Source organism: Dysidea avara, chromosome 1 (genome assembly GCF_963678975.1).
Source record: "Dysidea avara chromosome 1, odDysAvar1.4, whole genome shotgun sequence".
In the NCBI taxonomy this organism is placed as follows: domain Eukaryota; kingdom Metazoa; phylum Porifera; class Demospongiae; order Dictyoceratida; family Dysideidae; genus Dysidea; species Dysidea avara.
Window position 1 is genome coordinate 45220200 of NC_089272.1, and position 24194 is coordinate 45244393.

General features: G+C 34.9%; 1 protein-coding gene across 1 annotated transcript in view; it reads left to right on the plus strand.

Moving 5' to 3' along the window:
• The window catches only part of LOC136265692 (uncharacterized), a 92278-nt gene that overhangs the window by 45641 nt on the left and 22443 nt on the right, over positions 1 to 24194 (plus strand). The window contains exons 14-29 of the mRNA XM_066060590.1: positions 9769 to 11013; positions 11072 to 11326; positions 11394 to 11509; positions 12142 to 12264; positions 12573 to 12851; positions 13450 to 13675; positions 14662 to 14699; positions 15254 to 15373; positions 16725 to 17009; positions 17749 to 18010; positions 18064 to 18107; positions 20907 to 21035; positions 21109 to 21393; positions 21831 to 22098; positions 23554 to 23591; positions 24030 to 24155. Of these exons, the coding sequence (XP_065916662.1) occupies positions 9769 to 11013; positions 11072 to 11326; positions 11394 to 11509; positions 12142 to 12264; positions 12573 to 12851; positions 13450 to 13675; positions 14662 to 14699; positions 15254 to 15373; positions 16725 to 17009; positions 17749 to 18010; positions 18064 to 18107; positions 20907 to 21035; positions 21109 to 21393; positions 21831 to 22098; positions 23554 to 23591; positions 24030 to 24155 (3839 nt within the window). The remainder of the gene's footprint in view (positions 1 to 9768; positions 11014 to 11071; positions 11327 to 11393; positions 11510 to 12141; positions 12265 to 12572; positions 12852 to 13449; positions 13676 to 14661; positions 14700 to 15253; positions 15374 to 16724; positions 17010 to 17748; positions 18011 to 18063; positions 18108 to 20906; positions 21036 to 21108; positions 21394 to 21830; positions 22099 to 23553; positions 23592 to 24029; positions 24156 to 24194) is intronic.

The following is a 24194-nucleotide window of genomic DNA, read 5'->3' on the forward strand; positions in this document are numbered from 1 at the left end:
CTTATCAATGTACATTTGTAATTATATAATACATTTTGAAGCATCTGTTTTTATCATACTATAATGTATTAAACTTATAAATTTCTTTATCAGTTTTACCAGGCAAATGATTGTGGAGCTTAGTACGTATTTGTAAATACAGCTATGTGTTTGAAGTTCTACACAGTACAATAGTAAGGTAAGGGAAGCTGTGTATCATCTCAACAGAGCCCGAGGAAGTGTTATTATGGTGGTGCAATGCACAGCTAGCATTTTTTAACAGTTTCTCTGCAGTAACTTCGGCTTAAGCATTCAGTGTCTTAAAAATATATCTGGCTGTATAATTTGTTGCTTTGTGTCTTAGTTGTTTCCAAAGTTCCTGACTATAGTATGTACAAGTTGAGCTGAATCCTGAAAAACAGCTAAAAATTAAAAGTGGATTTTTTCTCAAGAGAGTAAACATTTCAGCCAACCAGATGATTAATGGTGACAGCTAAGGTGTCAACAACAGAGACGTACAGTTTGGCTTCATTACAAGTTCGAGAAAGGACTACAATGGACACTGCAATTTTGTGGCTTCCCCCATAGGAAATGTATAGTGAAAATTTTGATTGGCCGTAAATGTTACGTCAGAATTTTGAATGAAAAGATTTTGAAATATTTAGCGGGTCAAGCAGTACTATAAGTGTGCCAAATTTCAAGATCATGCGTAATTGCATCCATGACTTATTAAATGTTTTTGAGGATTCGGCTCAATGTATATGTACTATAGTAGTGACTCCCGCCAGTTTCGCAAACATACCATTTTCTAAATAATGTAGAATGGTAGAGACTTGTTTACATGAATGAACAACTATATGAAGCCAATGACAATAGTGCTTCCTATACATCAGTAATTTAATATGACTGTGCTTTGGGCACTTCTACATTTAAGCTTGTATGGGGATATAGTGTTACAGTCTAAATAGGTTTCTTCTTTGATAGAAATGCTTTAGCACAAAGTGAAAGTACAGTAGTACAATGTAATATATTCATACATCTTTATGTACTGTGTTTCCTTGTTATTTGATATGGAATCATGCATAACTTCACCAACAGAAGTATACTACTCTTATTCTTATTTTTATACTGCATGTTATGTCAATAACTAAGTTCATAATTTTTCTTCTGGGTGATGTTTGTGTATTAGGGATCACAATTTAAAGTTTGAGATTTTCTGGATACTCAAAATAAGAAACTACAAACTTTTGAGCATTTGAGGGATTAGATGAAAATACTGTAAATTTTAGCTGATCATGCAGTGAAAGAATTTATATATATATATATATATATTTGTACGTAGCTATCCTGTGAGTAATTGAGACAGGGTCTATTGTAGTCATTTAAGTTGCCCAATATTGTTAATAGTTTTGAAGTGAATCAGCAATTGAGTTGATACTTCAAGGGTATCTTGGTACTCCTATGATTGCTTTCCAGCCATACATACTAAAAAATAGTCTGTATAACTACATTATACTAATTACTGATCGTATAATTGGCTGGTTGATTAAAGGCAGTGAAGCAATAATGTACAGTATGCAATGGATGACAACACTGAAGTTCTTTTACAAGAGATTGACCTATGTACTATAAAAATTATGGGTACACCCACATATGAATGTCTTGTTGGCCTAAAACAAACTAAGGATACCCACATGATGAATACTAATAGCTATTATATTACCACTTTAGCATGGGAATTCAAAGGTATTAAAGCAATGGTTGGGGTTTAACTAGCATAAGAAATTATTGCCCAGGAAATATGATGGGAAAGTAGCTTGCGTATGTCTTTGATGACTATCCAATTCAAAGACATGGTATTTATGTTGAGTGACATGCAGTTTTAGAAATACTGGAGTTGTAGCAAGGTTGTGTCCATGGCATGGAAATGTTTTCTGTCAGTACTTGCATTCTGCATGCTTTAAATGTAAAATGATCATTGTTGAAACCAATGGCATTCTGAATAAATTTAACTTGATTCTAAAGCATGTTTTATAACATGCCACCAGTATTAGCCGAACTCTTTTTACTTTCATAAAATGGATTTCAGTAATGCCGTAGTGATCCTCCATAAATTTGTGTACTCATTGATCACTAAATACATTGTAGCTAGCTTATTTACAGATGTAGCTAAGCCTGTAGATTATTGCTCTTTGTAACAATATACTAACTCAATATGGGTGTTCTACTCACTGTGTTGTCCTTGGTGGCTTGCTTCAGGGTTCAGTGCTTTGTCCTGTGTTATTTAATAGCTATTTATGTCAGCATGGATAGTTTAAGCATGTGCCTTCTAGCTAATAGGGGGACAAAGGAAGTTGCAACATAATCAGAAAAATAGTTATACAAACATCATTATTGACAAGATGACAGGGGGATACAATAATACCATGATAGTACAGTATGTGTTTGGTTCATCAACTGAGATCAGATAAGTACTCCCATTGCATACTTTAAGTACTGTACTTATGTACTTATAGCTATGATTATAATTTAATGCAGAACTGAGGAAGAAATAGCTATTTGGGGATGGGGAAGTGGAGGGGGGGAGAGGCAATACTTTATCACAGATGGCGAAAAGGAAAATAATTACAGCTAGGAGTCAATGTTGATGAATATACAGTTATACTGTACCTACACTGTAGCTATTCCTTATCATGGGTCACAAGGGTGAAGTGCTGTACTCTCTAGGAATAGTTATAAGTTACACAGTATCAATGTGATCATTTGTAATCACGATAGAAGTTTGGCTTTTGTAGACAGATGATCGTGATCAAGCACAGTCGACATCTTGGTACGTAGAAAGAAGGGCACTTGTACGGTTGGAACTTGGAAATCCCCTGCACGTAGCCATAGCACCCTTTATGGTTTTCAGTACGTAAAAATCGTTTTTTCTAAGTTGTTTCAAGCTGAGCTTGTGGATTACTACGTACTTTGCAGTACCTTAAGTTTCATTTTATTTTCTTATTACCATTAAGTGGACTATTGGTAACTCGATTGTTTAGCTTCAGCTGCAGTCAGCTAGCAACCGCTCGTGACAAGAAATGCTATCCAGTTTGCAGCTGCTGTTTATCATCGGTGGACTTGCAGTGTCACTGAGCTACGGACTAAACGAGGATCTACCTGACAAAGAAAAACCCTTGGACAAGAAGCCACCTTGCATACACGACGAGGTAACAATTTGTACTGTGGTTAAGTGTATCTATACTAGAATCGTAGATACCCTCGATAGCTATATCTGCGTGCGGACGTAAAGTATTTCAATTGCTTTTGCAATTATACAGGGCCTGGCTGAGGCCTGACTTTTATCATAGCTAATAGTGTGTACGGTGTTTTGTAATATGTTAGTGCTCTTGGCCGTATACCTCTTTGCTCCTTGTTTCTTTTGTGCAGTAGACTACAGTGCACAACTGTATGTAATTATTAGCTATAGCTAGTCTAGTCATCATAGTTTGATTTTAATAATTTTAAATCGTTGAAAACTATACAATAATACGTACATGTAGCTATAGCTACGTAATATTCCTCCCCTAGCTAACTGTTTTAAGTATATATCTAAGCAACTGCTGATGTAGCTACATAGTTACATGCATGTCACAGCATGTGGTGCAAAGTGCAATATTTATGTAATGCGCACTAGCTACTGTATGTAGTTATGTACTATATGTACTGTGGCATTCACTAGTGTGATATCCATTATGGTAAACCATCAAAGTTTGGACCTTTGTCATTTTGTACAAGGTACAAAGTTATACAATTAGCTATGCATATTATGCATAAAGCATGCATCTTATAGTTTGTTATTGTCAGGATGTGGCCCTTTTATTGCAGCTGATGCCATATGTTTAATATGCTCCATAAAATTGCAACATAATACTTAATATGCAAAACGAGGAGTATGCAAATGTAACCATATTGACAATGTCTAAACAAAATGAAGAGTCGATTTGTGTGTGCGCATGCGTGCATGCATGCATTGTGTGTGTGCATGTGTGCGTGCGTGTGTGTGTAGCTCCCTGTAACTTTTCATCAGTGATAATGTAGAACAGAATATCATGTCCTACTGTATTCATTAAAACCTTACAAACTAATTTTGGTACCAAAAAGGTACATGTATTTTAATACCAGTGCAATACATAAAAACATATCGTTGTGACAGAATATTACACAATTAATACACCTAGTATAGTATTATTAGTGAGTGTTGCTATAGTAGCATTCATTGCTTATCTAATAACAACCATTTTGTGTAGATTGTTGATACAGATCCACACATTGTGGATCTTTCCAGCCAGGATGAAGGAGTGAACAAGCGACAGACTTCATCGAGCTACTCCAACATCAGAATACATCCTATGTTTACAAATGTTGCTACTTCAGCTAGACGTTTTGTACAAGGAGAAGACAGTTTGCTGACACGTGGTATCAGAACCCTGGAGAGTATTTTAATGGTCCATCCTGTGGATGGTAATCTTCGCATACCACCAATGTGTAGTGAATACACATTTGGAGTTAATCGGGGTAAATGTATATCACCTCTACCATCTCAGAGTGGCTATGATTGTGGAGAGTTTGGAATAATCCCACTGTCATACATTGGTGTTAGAGAAGTTTGTACTACATCCTCCTTAAGTTCGTCATGTACTCTACAAGGTCCAAATGGTGCTGGACTCCCTAATGCTGACTATTTGCTGTTTGTATCAGCATCATCTACCAGTAAGTATAGCACATTAAATGTTAGTATATCTGATGCATTAGGTTTTGTAGAGGGTTGCATGTTGTAGCCGAAAGCTTTTACAAATGAATTTGAGATGGCTGTATAAAATTAGTAAAAATACAAACTGAAATCAATATGGAAAGTTATCTCAGCGAAGAACAAATTTATTAAAACTATTGTAGTAAAATATGGCTATAGTATATACATGATGTTTGGACACACAGTAAGGTCATAGCAAAATTATGTGCATTTCATAGAGCACAGTGATGTCCTCAACTTACAATGTGTTATCATGTAGGATGATATTGTTTTTACACACATTCAAGCATAGCTCACTTGTAGTGATCATAACAGTAACTGTAGCATTAAAGAGCTTCTGTGTGGGTGATGTTGTTTTAAATGTTGCATTCTTTTATGTGATCACTACACAATGTGATCATCTACATGATCTCACCACATCTTGCATAATAATAATAAAGCAGAAAGTATAACGGCTGTGATTATGAAAGTATCATATTTTACAAGACATGTAGTTGAACAAAAGTACAATGCATGACAAGGTTTAGCAGTAATATCACTATATAGTTCAATCTGCTACAACTATGAATACTGTAGGCACCATATAACCATTACTACTATATGTGTTAGTAGAATTCTAAGTTTGGAATTTAAAGTTGCATTATCCCACTGCTAAGGCCTATTATGCTAAATACATGTACCATTTCTGGAGGCAAAGAAAAGAGTGATGCCCCATTTCATATACTGTGATCACAAGGTGATTTCTACTGTACAATACTGTACTTTCTGTATTATTATTAAAACCTTAATGACTTTATCTAGTAACATACACAATACCATGTTATGTACATATACCTGTGAATGTCCAGTATTCAAGAGATTCAAGTTGGTTTGAAGTTGTTTGGATGTATCAACTAGCAAAAGGAATGAATGTCCAAAAGTATAGTAAGGGAATGGATCACTTAATAGGTATATCCTTTCACAGCCCACATTTATAGACATATTAAATGAAGACACTACAAGGTACTCTATGGTATGCTAAATGAGAAAAAGGAAACACTTCTGTGCCATAAATTATTATGTAGTCATTCTGGCCTTGACCAAAAATGTCACCAAGTGTACTGGTAGGATTTGATTTATTATGTAGGCATATGTAGCATTTTAGATGGACTTTTAGCGCTTCGTCGTGTTTCAGTTCACATATTGTACTTTGTGTAGAAAGATCAAAATGTTGCTGCATAATGTACAGTACCAATTATCCACATAATTGTACTGTATGATTCATACAGTACAGTTATGTGGGTGATTAGGCAAATGTAGTATACTTGGAAGAATACATGCAGTACAGTATAATGCAGCACAGTTATGATCAACATTTTCACAAATGGACAGAGAGTACTCTCCCCTACTTTAAAGTACTTTTGAAAGTGTTGATGTCATAGTTTATCTGATTAACCAGTGTTAATTTGTTTTGGTTTTCTCAATGTGTATCTCACTACTTCATCCACTGATTTGTCACATTGTAGGAACTTACACAATGTTGATTACTTGGAGCCTTCAGCCTTGTGTATACCTCATATCTATGATATCCCCAAAACAATTATAGCAAAGTAGTATTGCTTTACATGGTGCTACTAAGACCAACATTTTCAAAAAGCATACAAGTGATTCAGAATTTACCCGTTCTCCCCTAACGTATATACTCTCTGTATTCTTGTGAATGTGAAAACAACCTACTTAGACAGCATGAATTATCCATTGTAAATTACTAAAACTAGCCACACTACAGTAATTTCAATCCTATCAGTTTGTTCTACAACTACAAATAGATTACTATGGACACTTACTGATAGTCTGATCACCAAAACTTTCGGACACTTAAGATGAGTAGTCTCGCATAGACCAGACCGACTTTTATCTTTCGTGTGTGGGTGGGGAAAGTGGTCTGGTACACTTGCATTAAGAATTCTGTGAAGCATTCCACTGGGTGCTGCACTGACTCTTACAATAACTCAATCTTTTTGCAAAAATCAAGAGAAGGCTCTATCACCCTCCCCCCACCACCATTACTAGTATGCTGTATGGTATGTGTATGTGTATATGTAAGCATGTATCTGTGTGAGTTCATGCAATGTATGTATGTATTTATGTACTGCAAAAGATCAATAGAGTGAATGCTGAATACAGATATAAAGTTTATCATTCAATCTAAGTATTGTTTTTTACAAGTCGCCTTGTCTTTTAGGTATTTGCAGTGGGGGAACTCTGGCGTATGCTTCCCACTGCATGTTGGATATGAGTGACAATTACAGACCAGTGGCAGGGTACATCAATATTTGTCCATCTGTAAGTTTGTTATACAGTACACCCTTTGTACTTAATGGAAGTTGTTTACTTTTGATATTATGCTTTGGTGGTCACAAATTATCAATACAACTGCTCAACCACGTGCACCATAGCAAAAGCATGTACACAGAGCACCAACCATATAGGATATCTCCCAATCGCCTTAGTATGCACAGTTAGCCTTTTCTGTCTCTCAAAGTAAGAACTCCCATTATGGTCCACAGAAAACTTCTAACTACTAACAGTCATAGAGCTGGGTGGTAAGTATTACAGTGAAAGATATATGGCATCTTGGTATTGTCATATGGTTAACCATTCATCTTAATGTTATAAATACTTAATAGATAACTGATTGTTATATTAGAGTATTCTCTATTAATTCATCTCATCATGTCATGCTTAATCTAGTTATCAGATAGTGTTATCATTGTTAGATTAGAGTAATAATATTATCACTACATTTTAGAGCAAGAAAAGCAGTAGTTGTGTTAATCAGTAGCGCTAAATACCATGGTAGTATTGATACCTACTGCATATAAAAGTAGAATACATACATATATGTTTGCTATGTGATGATGTAACCATCAACTGTTACTGCCTTCTACCTGACAGGCTCTCACTAGCCTAGCCAGCAATGAAAATGTTGTGCTTGGCTTACTCATGCATGAGATAATTCATGCAATTGGGTTTTCAAGTCGCTTGTTTAGTCGGTAAGTATAAGCATATGAAATTTGATGCTTACAGCAGATATCACTTCATAATTTAGATATGTTAATGACAATGGTGTTCCTTATAATCCAAGAAGGACTATTTCTAGCCCATATGGATCAACCAGTGCATTCACCGGTCCAAAGGTATCCTAATTCATTTATCAGAAAATCGTCACCGTTTAATGTTCTTCCATTTTAGACACTTGCACTTGCAAGATCATACTATTCATGTGATAGTATTGAAGGTGTTTATCTAGAGAATCAAGGAGGTTCTGGTACAGCAAGGTAAACACAGTGATAACAATTTATATGAGTGCTGAAGATTCTTTATCGATTTTTGTACATAGCTCTCACTGGGAAAAACGAACTCTACATCATGAATTAATGAACGGATACATATCTACGTTAGTCTAGGCACAAAGTGTTGTAATGGTGGTAATTCTTACACATTTATTTAGTGATTATTTAGTGCTCAGTGAGTTCACTATTGCACTATTTGAGGACAGTGGTTGGTACAAAGCTAACTACACTGCATTACGTGAGGTTAATCAACATCCACTACAGTGGGGCAAAGGTAAAGTATTAATACAATTACTGGCGGTATAATTATGGACTATTTAAATCCTGATATCTAATGTTGTTTAATGTTATGGATACACACAGTGTAGCTGTCAAGTGATTTCAGTTACTCTAATTAACATACAGTACACTGAGTAAAGAAATAAAAGCTTGTGAAAGTGAACAAATACAGTGCATGTATCTGCTATAACTGAAAGTATTGCATTACATCTGTTTGATTTAAAATCTGTGGGATCCACATATTGGTTTATACTCTTTGACAAAAGTCAGACCATTAAAGGTGAGACTTCAAAAAGCTAATGGTTATACAAAGTTGTAAAATCAATGGTGGAAATCAGAAATGTTGTTCCACTGCTGATTTATCACAATTGCATCAAAAAAGTTCTGAAAGCTGTCTTTTGGGAGTCTCAGGTCTTGTGGTTATTTAATGGAAAGTGCATGAAAAATCTGTCTGCATATAGCTACGTATCACATATTTTACTGTGAGAACTTGCTTTGATTTATATGCATATATTCACAGGTTTAGGGTGCTCATTTCTAAATCAACGATGTGATAATCAGAGTGTTTACCCTTACTTGTGTGACGCAAGCACTAGCCAATTGATGTGTACATATGATCATTTGACTAAGGTATATACGTGTTAATGTCATCATGTTTAATGCAAACTTGTCACCACAACAGGGAACATGTTCTACAAGATGGGGTGGCTTTGATAACTGTCCAGTTGCTGTTGCCGATGAAATAGAGCACCACTGTCGAACTACCCAGAGTGTATCGGTGCGTTTTGAAATGGTGGAATCTTTTATGTACTACGGTATCTGTGATCTTGTACAGTCATTATGTTAGTGTGTTTACTTTAGGGAATACAAGAGGTGGAAAATTATGGCAACAGTTCTATTTGTATTTCAGGAGTCAGATCATCATCCTCCCATTCATGTGGTACATATATCAATGGACCTATTTTACCACTTTGTGTTACACATGAGACATACACTGTAAATGGCAACAACAAATCAGTCATATATCTAGATGGTATGTGCGTAAATTAATCAGTGATTACTTAGTGAAATTATTTTGAATAGATACACCATATGGGTGTCAAGATGGACATGCTCTACTAACTGATGATAACTGGGCTGTACTGTGTCCTCCAACTGAAGAAGTAGCATTAAGGTCTCCAGCAATTTCAGAAAATCTTCCTACTCTATCAGATGCAACAAGAATTGGTAATTTGAAGCATTTTATGTATACAACTTACATGGTAATGTTTATCTTTTCTTTAGCTGTTGATGAGTTAGATGTCTTTAGGAATCTTATAACTTGTAAGTTACTCCAATCATATCAAATTTAATATTGATTACTTTTGCTGATGTTTCTTGTAGCCAATGATCAAGGTCTTGAGGCTTTTGGATTATCAAGTTTTGCAAGCAGTGTCTCTATACAGTTGAATGTTAATGTAAAGAACATCACCACAGCTCCACTCTGCCACTTGTTTGGTTGCTCATCATGTACTTCTCCAGTTACTGTTAGCAATCTTAGAACATCAACATTAACTGCTAGTATTTTGTACCTTGGAGCTGGTGGGTTATTTACAGCTAGTATAGTTTCCAGAGACTTTAGAACACAATCAACTGATTACAGTCTCAGTCTAATGTTGGATCCATTTGCAGATCATTCTTTTGTGTACTATGCAGCCTCTGTTGACTTTGTGGGTGATCACTTACAGGCACTACACTCAAATGATGATAGTGTTTTCAGAGTGGTTGCACTTGCCAATAATACAGAGGTCAGAATAGCTCCAAATAGAGATGTTAGCATCAATGAAATGATAGTGCGCTTTGGAGAAGAATGTGTTATGGTATTAGAAATGGGAGAGTCAGTTATGGTTACCAGCGGTGATGACCTTACTGGTTCTAGAGTAACTGCTAATAAAGCAATATCATTTTATTCTGGTCACTATTGTGCTACAGGTAGTACTGACAATTGTTCAGTTCTCATTGAGCAAATTCCTCCATTCAATTCATGGGGGAACAGTTTCATATTACACACCAATGTCAGTGGGTTGATAGGAAACATGTTCAAGTTGATATCATCTGATATTGGTGCTAGTGTGTCAATTAACTGTACTAGTGATGGAATCAACTATGAGAGTAACAACTACCATCTTGGCTTTAGACAACACCTTGTTTTATCCATTACTCATCATCACTGCATAGTTAACTCTGATGAGAATATTCTGATCATACAATTCAAAGACAGTAGCAATGAATTTATGGATACCTTTATGACCATCCTACCAGCAATTGACCAATTTGATGACTTTTATGTGATTAATACTCATACCAATTTTAACAATTATATTGCTCTTTCTGTAACCTCTAGTAATCCAAACCTCAATACCTTACTACTTGATAATAACCATACAACTGTAAGATGGGAGTTGCTTAATTTAAATGAAGAAACATATTATTATGGTGTGCTAAATCCATCACCAGGAAGACACACACTTACTTTCTCAGGAACTGACATCACATTCGGAGCTATCATATATGGATCTGGCACCACTGATTCTTATTCACTTCCAGCTGGAATGATATGTAATGTGTCTAGGGACCTACCATTGCAAGGTAAGTGAAATGGGTAATTGGTTGCAAAATTTATAGACTGTATGTATTTGAATTCCAGCTCCTTCACCAGTTCAAGATGCAGTACTAACACTAGTTGATGGAATGATCAATGTCACATGGACACCTCCAGTTGTTCCTAATGGAATCATTTACCAGTACATTGTACAGAGAGTCAACTCCAGTGGGAAATTTTATCATCATGTTCCAGCTAACCATCACTCAATATTACTACCTTCCTTCGATGATGTTCTTGTTTTTGTAGCTGCTGTTAATCTGTATGGTCAGAGTGTATTTGAACGTGCCAACTCCCAAAGTATGTACACATACTGTACCTGTATACATACGTACATATTAAATTTAATTACACAACATTATTTTAGTTCCCTGCCATCCATCCCCTTGTATTAACAATGGTACTTGCGTTGTAAGAAATGGAACATCAACCTGTACTTGCACAGCAACATTTCTCGGAGAGAATTGTGAAATGACCCAGAAGGTAAAGCAATTAAATGTAGTAATTAGCCATTAATCTGAGAAGTGGGGACCATGTGCATTACACACTTACTAGCTACCATAAAACCCAAATGTGCTATCAGATCGCCTTGAAATCTGGCACACACAAGGGGTTCAAAGGCATATCTTTGTACCATGTTTTCAATATGATAAACGGTTGCTGAGATTATTTAAGTCCAATATGTGACTGAATTTGGAAAATCACTCTTATGGCCGCATTCAATCCATTAAATAATTAGTTCTGAAATACAGCATTATAAGTTAAATTTCTACCCATTTTAGATAGAGTAAACCATAGATACTGTACCTTGAATTACAAAAAAAATGTAGAAATATTTGAAAAGTGTTTTCTGCTATTAATAGCACCATGTTTCAAAAATACTGATTGTTTCAGGCACAACCATAAGGATGATTTTCCAAAATTCAGTTACGTATGTTACAGGTTAAACTACTTACACTGTAAGGGTAAATTGAAGTTGAAAATCAGTACATTGATATATTAAATAAATTTCTTTCTATCCATGGGCAGGTAGCATGTATAATACATAATAAGTGTCTAAAATAAGAATTGTTGAAATTAATCACTTGTCAAATCTTTTGTTCTTTATTTTGTAGCTCTACCCTTTTGGGATTGCTCAGAGTGATACTCGATTACCACCACTTGATGATGGGAGTTCATCAGCAATTACCTTGTCCAGACGTTTCAGGTTTTATGGTCCATCTAGCAGTACTGTTTATGTAAGTTGATTGCTTGTCCTGCTAAAAATTGTGTAAATTTACTACACGCCAACTAAGCTTACTTGAATATAACACATGCATGCATGACATACAGATCATAGCAATGTAGTTATGTACTGTGTGGTTATAAATATTTCACCTGTTGATGTAACAGTAACATAATTGTAAATAGGCATGCACTTACGTAATACACCTACAGTTATGTTGTGAAGTGAGGTTTGTCTTATTTAATGTACATTACTACTGAGTGATGGATGTAATAGAATGTTACCAATCAAACATTCCAATTTTTTTTATAATACTTTTAGGTAAACAGCAATGGAGTTGTCAGTCTTGACAGTAGGTTTACTTCATCTCGTAACAGTCCACTACCACTGAGTGGAACTAATAAGATCATTGCACCATACTGGGCTGATGTTGACACTAGAGGAACTGGAAATATTTACTATCGTCAGACCACTGATCCTAGTCTCCTTGCTAGGGCAGCCAGCAAAATAAGAGTAGCTTCTCCTATGTCACAACCTCTTACCAATTTATTTATTGCTACATGGGATGCTGTTGGCTCTTTTCCTAGTGGAACTGACAGGGTTAGACATTGCATAATTACAAGCATTGACACATATGTTTTTCAAAATGGCATAGTCGGGTTTTGGGTGGCTAGAAGAATTTGAATTGGATGTACCAACCTATCAGAATGTACTAGTGTATTTAAAAAGTTGCACATAAATATCCAGTTGATATAAATATGTGCATTGTGGTTTTGCCTGATTACTAGGTGTGAAAGATTTTAAGGATTGACTGTCACTCTTTTTTCTACAAAATCTGGACCTGCTATGAATGCAGCATTGCACCGTGCTTTATCTTACAATCTGTATTATATCATGTGAGACTGAAGTGTGTTACAAAATACAACAAAGATATTTTATTAGTGGTGTGCTAGCTTTAGGTTTACAATTTTGTTTACATAATGGCTTGTTAGTGTTTAATCCCACAATGATTCATCTATTCCATAGACGTACAGTGCAATTGACAGCTAGAAAATATTTTATTGGTCAGAAGTATATTGTACATATTTTGAAGTGTATGTGAATTAATTTTGATGAATCTAGCTTATACTCAACATGCTTATATAATAAGTTTGTACAATAGGGTGCTTATTATACTGTATGTTTAACTACCTACTAGACCAACACATTCCAGTGTATACTAGCTTACAGTGAAGTTGAATCTTTTGTAATATTCCTATATGATGATGGTGGGATAGAATGGGGAACAGGTTTAGCAGGAATCAATGCTGGTAATAGAGTCACTTCTATCACAATTCCTGGATCAAGAACTGTGAACATAATCAATATTGACCAAACCACTAATATAGGAATCCCTGGAGTGTGGGTGTTTCAAGTTGACAGAAGTATGTACAGTATGTGTTCATGGAAGGCATGTATTTGAGAATTTGATATGCGTACGTGCATTAATATTGTTTAAGTCAGCACAGCAGCAGCTGATGCAACACAGGAAAATGTTATGGCACTTAAGGATAATGTATTATAACATGTACAGTACCTTCCTTCCATTTCTTGATTCTTGTATGCATTGATAACAATAAAATTAATTAAGCATTGGAAAATTTGTAGTTATGTCTCCAGACTCAGGCTAAGCATGTTGCACATCTCAATGTTCTTAGACAGTCAGTGAGTTCAACTATTATTATAATTAAATACCAGTCATTGTGTAGACTTCTATATATAGGTTGTTCTTTCTCTTTTCTTCACTGAGATTGTAAAGATTAGCTGGTTGTTTATCGTTTTTTATAGTGTTTGATTTAAACTTACACATGATCCCTCATGTATCAGCCCTTTATATGGTAGTGATCTCTATTCTCTACCTATTATAGTAGCTTATAAAACAATTAAATTTCTACCCATTACACCAAAACTAGCTGGATGGCATATCAGCTATAAACAGCATGACAAAATGAATCATCATTACCCTACATTCACAAATCTGTCGAGACAAAGTTTAAAGTCACCACTGCTGTAGCCTAAGACATTGTTATTGTGAAGTTACAGTATACAGTGGAACCTCTCTTAACAAACTTCCTGAATTAAGGACACAATAGAAAAATGCTCCACAATAAGGACAAAAAATGTGGTCCCAACAGATCTGGTTAATACATTTTTTACCTCTAAAAGAGGAAAACCTCTATATTACAGCAAAAGTGGCTAAAAATTCTGGGTCCCAAAATGTCTGTAATATATTATTTAAAGGTTCCACTGTCTATCAGATTGAAAAAGTAGAAGAGCATGTTACTAAACCATTACTACCTACAAGCTCATTATGTACTGTTGTGTTTGAAGTTATATTTAGTAGTATTGATAATTGTATATATTTCCATAGTCATATGTCATCCAGCTGTTAGCACATGTCTGTCAGAGGTAGGTAACTCCTCATATACTGTATCATGAAAATATTATAATGTATACTTGGTTTGTAGCTACTCTCCTTAGTATAGACATGAGTTTATTATGGACTAACATTTCCCATTATGCTATATATGTTACAGTGTTCAAAATGTTAGCCTTTTATTCCCATAATTACACTCAGTCCCATCTGTGCCCTGTGCCACATTTTGCTAATAAACCAGCACTTGACAAATATTATTTTTTGGCTTGTGAATAACTTTTACAAAGTAAAGATAATGTTTTCAATATACTCTAGATCTGTCCATATTTGTAATTGAAACATTCACAATGGTATGTGTGTGGCAGATTCAATCTTTGTGATGGGATTCAGCACAAGCAATTCACCACTCTTGTCACTAGTATAGGTCGTGTCATCAATGTATGCATGTGCATATGAACATTATCGTAATCATTCTGGGTTCTAATCATGTGTTTGTGTGAGTTTTGATACCTATATACCATACCCAGATTTCCTTGTCTGTTAACCTTGTTTACAGTGGTAAATTAATTGTGTCCTGTATCTTTAGTTTTATCCTTTTGGATTACCTGAAAATGATACTTTATTGCCAACTCAAGATGGAAGCTCAGCACTCATTACATTATCTGAAGATTTCTACTTCAGTGATGAAGTTGTTAGATCAGCCTATGTAAGTGATAGAAATGCTTACGTGTCTGTAGTAGTCAGTGCATCATTCATATACCAGCATCAAGAGATTCTCATGACACTTAATAAATATACATGGAAAGTGTTTGAAATCCACTGTGCCTGTTTCATTGCTGTTCAAAGTACAGAGGTGTAGTTACAGTATTGTAGTACTGTTAAAGTAGGAATCCCCCAAAAATGATGCATCCCACCTAAATTGCCTCCATTAAATATCATCCTAGCAACATCTTACATGACAAAAATCACCTTTACAGAATAATACAGTATTAGTCCATCTAATATCAAATATACATAACATTAAAAACAAGAAAACACTTACCGAATTGCTAGAAATTTTTAAAAAATCACAGAAACTCGAATTTTTGTCTCCCCTGCCTGACCACAGTTGCAAGGCTGGAGGCCAAAAATGAAGCAGTGCACGGCCACCATTTTATGCTACAATAACAAACTCATCAGTGGTATTTTACTTTTTAGTGTCACGACTGACGAGTGTGTGCCTTCTGCGCCTTGCCTTCTTTTATCTCAATCAAGCTCATGCAGTGAAGCCATAATGATGCATTAATTTTCCTTATCAATATTCTCCTCGAGCAGCATATTTAGATGCCACAAACTTATTTAAGCAGGTAGATAACTGTAAATTCACAAAAAGGTTCAATTACCACTCCAATTAATGCGATCTTGGTTGATTAATCATAACAAGTGAGTACTGAATAGCAATCTATTTTCTCGATCACAATGACACACTTCGTTATTATTAGCCTAGCTGTATTCATAGTGCTAGCCAGCACAATGAAAATATGAAAATAATAGTGATGCGTCCCTTGGTGGCTGGGTAAAGGCCGACTTGAGATACTCTTGGTACAGCAGTTGCATAGTCACATGTGTATAGCTGTATGCTATAACAAAAAACCAAACAGATATATTAAAAGCATTTAATTTAAAAATGAAGCAGCCCTGGGTAACCAAGCAGTAAAAAGTAGTGAAGCAATAGATGAATGATGGTATTACAGCATAGCGCAGTGGGAATATCCCTACTTTGGCATTAATTTTAACAAAATGATTGTTATAATAAGCCAAAGTAGGGATTTTTCCACCAAGCTATGATATAATACAATCATTCATTCATCTCTTGTTTTACTACTTTTATCACTTGGATCCCTACTTCACCTTCATTTTACTATACTAGCTACATACACTGTAGTTGTTATAGTTTGTGCCTTTATTATGACATTGGCTGGCCCAAAATTATATGTACATGTTATACATACTTGCCAAGTTTTCTTACTATGTGACACTATGAATATTATCACCAAGTTAATGGTATGTATACACAGATTAATGAAAATGGAGTTATCAGTTTTGGCAGCAGTTACAATGTCCATACTCCTTTATCATTACCACTGATTGGAGGTCAAGCCATTATTGCACCGTACTGGGCTGATGTTGACATCAGAGGAACTGGACAAGTATTCTATCGTCAGACCACTGATCCTAGTCTTCTTGCTAGAGCAACCAGTGAAATAAGAGCAGCTTTTCCTAGATCTCAGAATGTCACAATTACTAATTTGTTTGTTGCAACCTGGAGTCAAGTTGGCTACTACTTTCAGAAAACTGACAAGGTGATTACACCATACTGTACATGTATATGCACATAATGGAATTAATAATTCAGCAACATACAGTGTATGTACCTATGCTTTTATACAATGGAGGTCATATACGTAACTCTAAAGTAATTTTACATACTGCATCTTTAGACAAAACACTCACTGAATACAACTAAACTATACAGCTGTAGGTAACTACTACTGTAACTACTGTAGCTATAACAAACTCACCCCCCACAGAGTGGAGTTGGTTACTGTTATTTAAAAATGGCAGAAAGCATGATTGTTACGTAGCTACAACATGCATGGTACCTTGGAATATGGGAACAACCTGCTAGTTTGGTATCACATGCATGAGCTTAATCATATTAAACTTTTATCTACTGTAACTGCATGCTTGACACAGTCAATACTCTGAATATTTAAAATTGTATTACTTGCTTCAGATTAGAATACAAAATAAGATGGGACCCATGGAATTTTAGTCTAGTATAATTTTAGTCTGATTCTATGTGACTGACTGAAGCAAGCACAATAACTCCAGCCAAGCATTCATACTGTATGTGTAGCATTAATGCAGCTAAACATTTTTTTAGAGCTTTTGTATTTGGAGATTTATTTATGAATATAAATTTTACTCATTGAAAATTGTCTAATTAAATAAATTATGCTGTACGTACAACAATACAATGGAGTGTATGCAAATGAACAATTTAACAATTTATGCATTTTATGTTTCTTTTTTATATAGGTAAACACATTCCAATGTGTCCTGGCTACTAGTAGTATTGGATCCTTTGTAATATTCCTATATGCTGATGGTGAGATACAATGGACTACTGGTGATAGATCTGGTGGATTTAGAGGACTTGGTGGAACTGAAGCTCTAGCAGGATTTAGTGCTAGGGATGGCACATCCTTCACTGTTCCTGGGTCACGAGTTTCATCCATTATTAATATTGCTAGCACTAGTAATATTGGTATTCCAGGGACTTATATGTTTCAAGTTGGAGGTACTGTGTACAGTTTGTCACTCATATGTATAAATGTTTGCACTCAAACACAGAACCTGATTTATGCCTCCCAGAAAACAGCACATGTGCATCCGAGGTATGTAACATTGTATGTGCTGTACTTACTGTAGCTGAATATGTACAATAAAGAATTCTGTCACAATTTAATTTACTATCACTGTCTGTTATTATTGTTTTACTTATGCTGTATTTTAAACTGTCATGAAAAATCCACCAAAGAGCCAAACACATCCATCTAGACATTTCCCAGAGAAGTTGAATATACAGTCGAGTAATTTAACAAAAAGAGGAGTTCTAATTACACATAACAAAGAAAAATGCATTGGTACTGTAATGCAGCATTAAAAATTTTGAGCTTGTTATTAAGCCCTATATGAAATCATATACTACATTAAAGAATCTTCAGGTCTTCCACTTGGATAGAACAGAAGCCAGTATAATCACAGCTGTTATATAATTATTGGCACCTATTCTCAACTTCATGCCACTAAATACATGGCCTATATGTAACTTACTCTACTCCTGCTGTTATGTAATAGTTATTAGCATGGCTACTAGGGATTCGTCTTATATATGTGTCCAAACCTGAGTGACAAAGTCCTGAGGGTATGGGTATATAATTATATCAGACAAAATCTTAGTAACCACACTCTGGCATGTTCACCTGAGATAAACGAGAAACCTGCATTTAACATATATATGCAAAAGTATTTAAACATTGTGGGTTAAAGCATGGCTATGGGGTTCGTAAAACATTATTCATATGGTATACAACCTGTAACAATGCTTTTCTATGAGTGGATTTTACTTTCAAGTTTTAGCCATAATACCATGTTAAGATAAGCTAAGGCACTACAGTACTGTACAGTAAATACTTAAGAGTATATACAGTGTACATGTAAGTTACTAATCTTGAGTATCTCTGAACTATCTTGTCAGGTAGTTGAAGTGTGCTGTTTAGAAACTAATTAATTTTAGTAATACCTAGTTGCAAATAATTATGTGATACCGATACTTTTCCTTTAAATAGAGAACTTAGCATAACTAAAGTTAGAGTCTCATAACAACATGTTGAACTAAAAACCTCTAAATCAAAAGGAGCTAATACCCTGTGACACTTTACTACATCAGCATCAATGACATTTCCCATATCAAGATATCACCCTATACAACTGTAGTTAAGGAAATATATAACCTGATTTTGGAAAATGAACCATTTTGAGCTCAATGTGCATTTAATTTGTAGATAATGGTATTTTATAATGGTATTAACTAGCAGCTATATGGGTGGAGTTTTCCCTGCAGATGGAGGCCTTTCAGACCATGTAGAGTACAAGAAGCAACCTCTGTAATTTTCCTGTTTTTTTTAGAGATAATTATGTGACCCGATTTGACAAAACCAGGCTCCAATTCTTTGATTTCAACCCCTTGTAACTTAACCAAGTATGCTATTGACCTACAATTTTCACACAATTCTTTCATTGCATTGAGCAATAACAGGTCAATTTTGAAAGTGGCACTGTTCTCCTACATTGAGTTATGGTCCTTTAATGTCACAAAGCTGGATGTGTGGTAACCTGATTGTGTCCAATCCGGTCACATAATTACTGTATGTTAATGTTGCTGGATCACGAGTTCTTACAATGGGGTGGAGTGGGCAACTCCTGGAATAAAAAATGGATATGTGTCATAATGGCAAACTCCAGATCCAAATTGCACACCCCTAGTAGCTCTAGATAGTACACAGTGACACAAAACACACATGTTTCACATTTTCGTAGCTTTGCCAAACACTCCAAGCCAATAACAACAACCAAGGTCACTCCAATGTCTTGAGTCAAGTGATTTGCAAGCTTTAATACATCTACAAATAGTCTGTCTACAGAAAAAAGTCCTGGCAAGATTAAGGCAAAGTTAGTCCTAAACGTTTTAGCTACGTAACCATTTTATGCTGGTGTTATTTTAAAACTTGTTTCTGTGCCCAAGCGATAGAATCAGTTCACGTATGAAATATAATCCTGTGGTTTCCTTTGATCTGAGGTGTCAAAGTGGCATACATGGTATGCACATGGTCTTCATTTCTCATGTGCAGTGGATCCTCAGTTAACTGAACACCAGTCAATAGCCAAAAGTATTCAGATAGGGGAAATGGTTTGGATATCAGAAGGCCATTAATTTATATACAGACCTTGTTCAGTTACTCTAATATAACAGTCATTTACTCTAATATACAGTGCACACCAATGACAAAATACTCTAATAGAACAGTCATTTGTGGTGTTTAAATAATTGAGGTGCTGAGCTTTGGATAAGTGAGGATCCATTGTACTGGTGCTTCAGCATTAAAAGTACTTCCTCACATGAATAAAATGACAACCTATAGAGGATTTAATATTAGAGGTCTTTATGCAGAAAACATTTTGATTAGTGATATTTCAGCCAGTAATAAAGGTATAGTCACTGTGTATTAAAAGTAGTTTAAGTCAAAACTTTATTGATAAACTGTTATCCTTTGTAACCTTGGTTACAACTACAGTGTATGCTAACAATAACCATACCTATTGTAATACTTTACCTGTTTCATGCACCTAATTATTCCCAGCATTGTAGGTAATTAAAAATTTGCAAGTTTATATAATATTATAGCATTAAGATAACTGTCTGTTTACAAGGAATTGTACTAGGTTTTTCATTTGAGTATGTAATACATGTATAATCGACTATTTATCTAACTATGCATACATAGTTCTATTAAAGCACTTTAAAATTTGTGCCAATCAAGTAGGGTAATAGCATATATGCTAGCCATGGGGCACTGTTTATCCATAAGCTTGTAGTTGCTCTTGTACATATAAGGTGTTTTATTGTTGTTTAGTTTTATCCTTTTGGACGTGCTCACAATGATTCGACATTGCCACGACCAAGTATTGGTGAGGGAAGCTCACCATCCATCACTCTCACTGAAGAGTTCTTCTTTTATGATAACATACCCAGGATAGCGTATGTACGTCAGTAATCTATTACATGTATATCTACACAACCTTGAAATCACTGCTAGAATATTTATAATTTTGTAGATCAATGATAATGGAATAATTAGTTTTGGTAGCCGCTACAATGTTCGTACTCCTCTGTCACTACCACTTACTGGTAATCCAATGATTATAGCACCATACTGGGCTGATGTTGACACCAGAGGAACTGGACGAGTGTTCTATCGTCAGACTTCTGATCCTAGTCTCCTTGCTAGAGCAACCAGTGAAATAAGAACAGCTTTTCCAGAATCTAGTAATGTGACAATTATAAACTTGTTAATTGCAACTTGGAATAGAGTTGGGTATTATTTTCGAAATACTGACAAGGTAAATTATGTAAGGTAGAGGTGTATGTATATTATGTGTACACAATAATATCATTGTGCTGCACCCTGAGAAAACAACTAAAAAGACAAGTAGATCTTGTTCTCAAGAGAAATATCATTTCAGTCATCTAGATGATTAGTGATGATGGTAAAAATGTAAAGATAAGACATGGTAGCGCCGCTCCATTACAAGGTTGGGTAAGGGTTGCAAGTACTTTATGACTTCTCCATGGTAATGCATGGTAAATGAAAGCTTTGATTGGTCATAAAAAGTGTCAGACATTTGAATGAAAATATTTTGAAATGTTTTAAATAGGTTAAAAAGTACTACAAATATGTCAAATTTCAAGAATTTGTGTATTCCATCCCTAGTATTGTAGTATAAAAGTGTCTATTATCTGCTAAAGGGCTGTCAGTTAAAGTGCATTATATTTTTAGACCAACACATTCCAGTGTGTACTAGCCACTAGTGGAATTGAGTCATTTGTAATATTCCTATATGCTGATGGGAGAATACAATGGACTACTGGTGATAGATCTGGTGGTAATGATGGACTTGGTGGAACTGAAGCTCTAGCAGGAATTAATGCTGGTGATGGTGTTAACTCAATTACTATTCCTGGATCACGAACATCTAATATCATTAATATTGCTCAAACAAGTAATGTAGGAACACCGGGAGTATGGATGTTCAAAGTTGGTCAAGGTACGTACATGCACCTCAATCAAAGCAATTGATTATAAAAGTTTGAATGGAAAGCTTTACAGAATCAAAATTTATTACACAATGTGTTATAGTGAGTTCACTTTTTAAAAAAAGTTAATAGTTTATATTAATTTTAGCCTCTTCACACATACTCAATAGCTAGTAATCACATTTCTCATCCATTGTGTAAGTCTTTTGCAACCCGACAATATCCACTGTGGAAAGTTATGTATTATTACTGTATGCAGGTATGCAGTTCAAAATTAAGTTGTAACTTACATGTATGTACTACAGACTAGGTGTGAGGGTATTACATATGTTCAAACTATATAAATTATTTCAAAAATCATAATTTGGGGGTAAAGTGCAGGAAGGAATTTTACACTAGCGCAGGAACATGGTTCCTACATGTGAAAGCTTTGTTAAGAATTTTTGTAGGAAATATTCCTACACTTCTAAATTTGTAAGAAAGATTCCTACTAAACATGGCACAGAGTGTAAAACATATCTTGTGGTATATACAGGAATAATTCTTACAAGTGTAAGAAATGTTCCTACAAATGTACTTGTATCCTACGCCGCATGAAAATGTCCTACACATTGTGCCATGCATAGCTTTCTTACAAATTCAACACTGTTGGAGGATTTCCTACAAAATTTCTATTATATAGTGATACACGTGTAGGAACCATGCTAAAATGACTATGCAAAGATAAAGTTTGGTACATATCATATGATTTGCTGTGTTTACATTTTTGGCTTCTTATTTAATGTGACAGGATTTGTAAACAGGAGTCTTCCACACACATCCAATTCTATAACTCGGAAGACCGTAACTTACAGTAGTACTCAAAAAACATATTAACTTGAAACAATTTCCATCTATTATGCTATGTTGATGCTAACTACTAATGAAATTTCAAGTCAATAGCCTTTTCCAATCTGATGTTATGAGTCATCAAAACTGGTAAATTAAATGTGTGTGGAAGATCTCTTTTCGTAAAATGAGCATTATGCATTTGTGCAGTGCTCAAAAAAATCACCAACTATGCTTTTGATAAATACCCAATTATTCAGCACCATTTTTTTCATGCAGTTTGTTGCTATTGATGCTTTAGCTTGTAGTCTTCTATTTTTTAGCTGGTTGCATTATTAGAGTAGCAAATTTAAATTTTATATGTGACTGCTTTATTAGAGTAGTTTGATTGCGTGAAGTTTCTGAATGCTCTATTAAAATATTCTAATCTTTTAGCTTTATTCTCCTGAATCCCACACATACTTATTATTTCAAAATTATGGCAGCAACCCTAAACCTACAGTATCAAATTTAATCTTATTGTAATTCTTTTTCTAAGCCACAGTATCCATGTACTGTTTCTTGATTCTTATAACAACATGTGTGTATTGTGTGCAGGTATTATAATAGTTCATTTTAATGTATTTGTTTTATTTTAGATAACTGTAATCCAGCAATCAGCACATGTTTATCTGAGGTTAGTTTCCAATAATGTGTTGAACACCTGTATTAGTGGACTCTGGTCCCATTCCAAAACGTATACATACAGACAAACAAACTTTCACCAAATTGACCACTATTAAAACTACCTGGAACTCACAACATTTTAACCATTCATTGGCCACCACCATTGATTTCACAACTTTTATCACCCAGTCCTTTGAAGGCTGTACCCTTTTACAGCTTTGCTGTTTTCAAACTTTCTTAGCTGCATGGGACACTACCATGTGTCTTGATGCTTTATCGTATTTTGTGCTTCTCCTTCACTCAGGTTTCATTGTATACTAAGTTGAACTGTATGGTATAAACATATTTATTTGCTCATGATATTTTGCATGTGTGCATTTTTATGAAATGTACTTATGCATGTTAAAGTAACCTTTGGCGATATGGTTATGCTTTTGTTCTTATTTAGTTCTATCCTTTTGGAGTGTCACAAGATGATAATGTTATGCCACCACCAATAGTTGGCGAAGGAAGTTCACTTATACATTTATCAAAGGATATCTTCTTTTATGATAACATTTTCAGATTTACATATGTATGTATGTTTTACTTAGGTTGTACTTATTCTTATTTT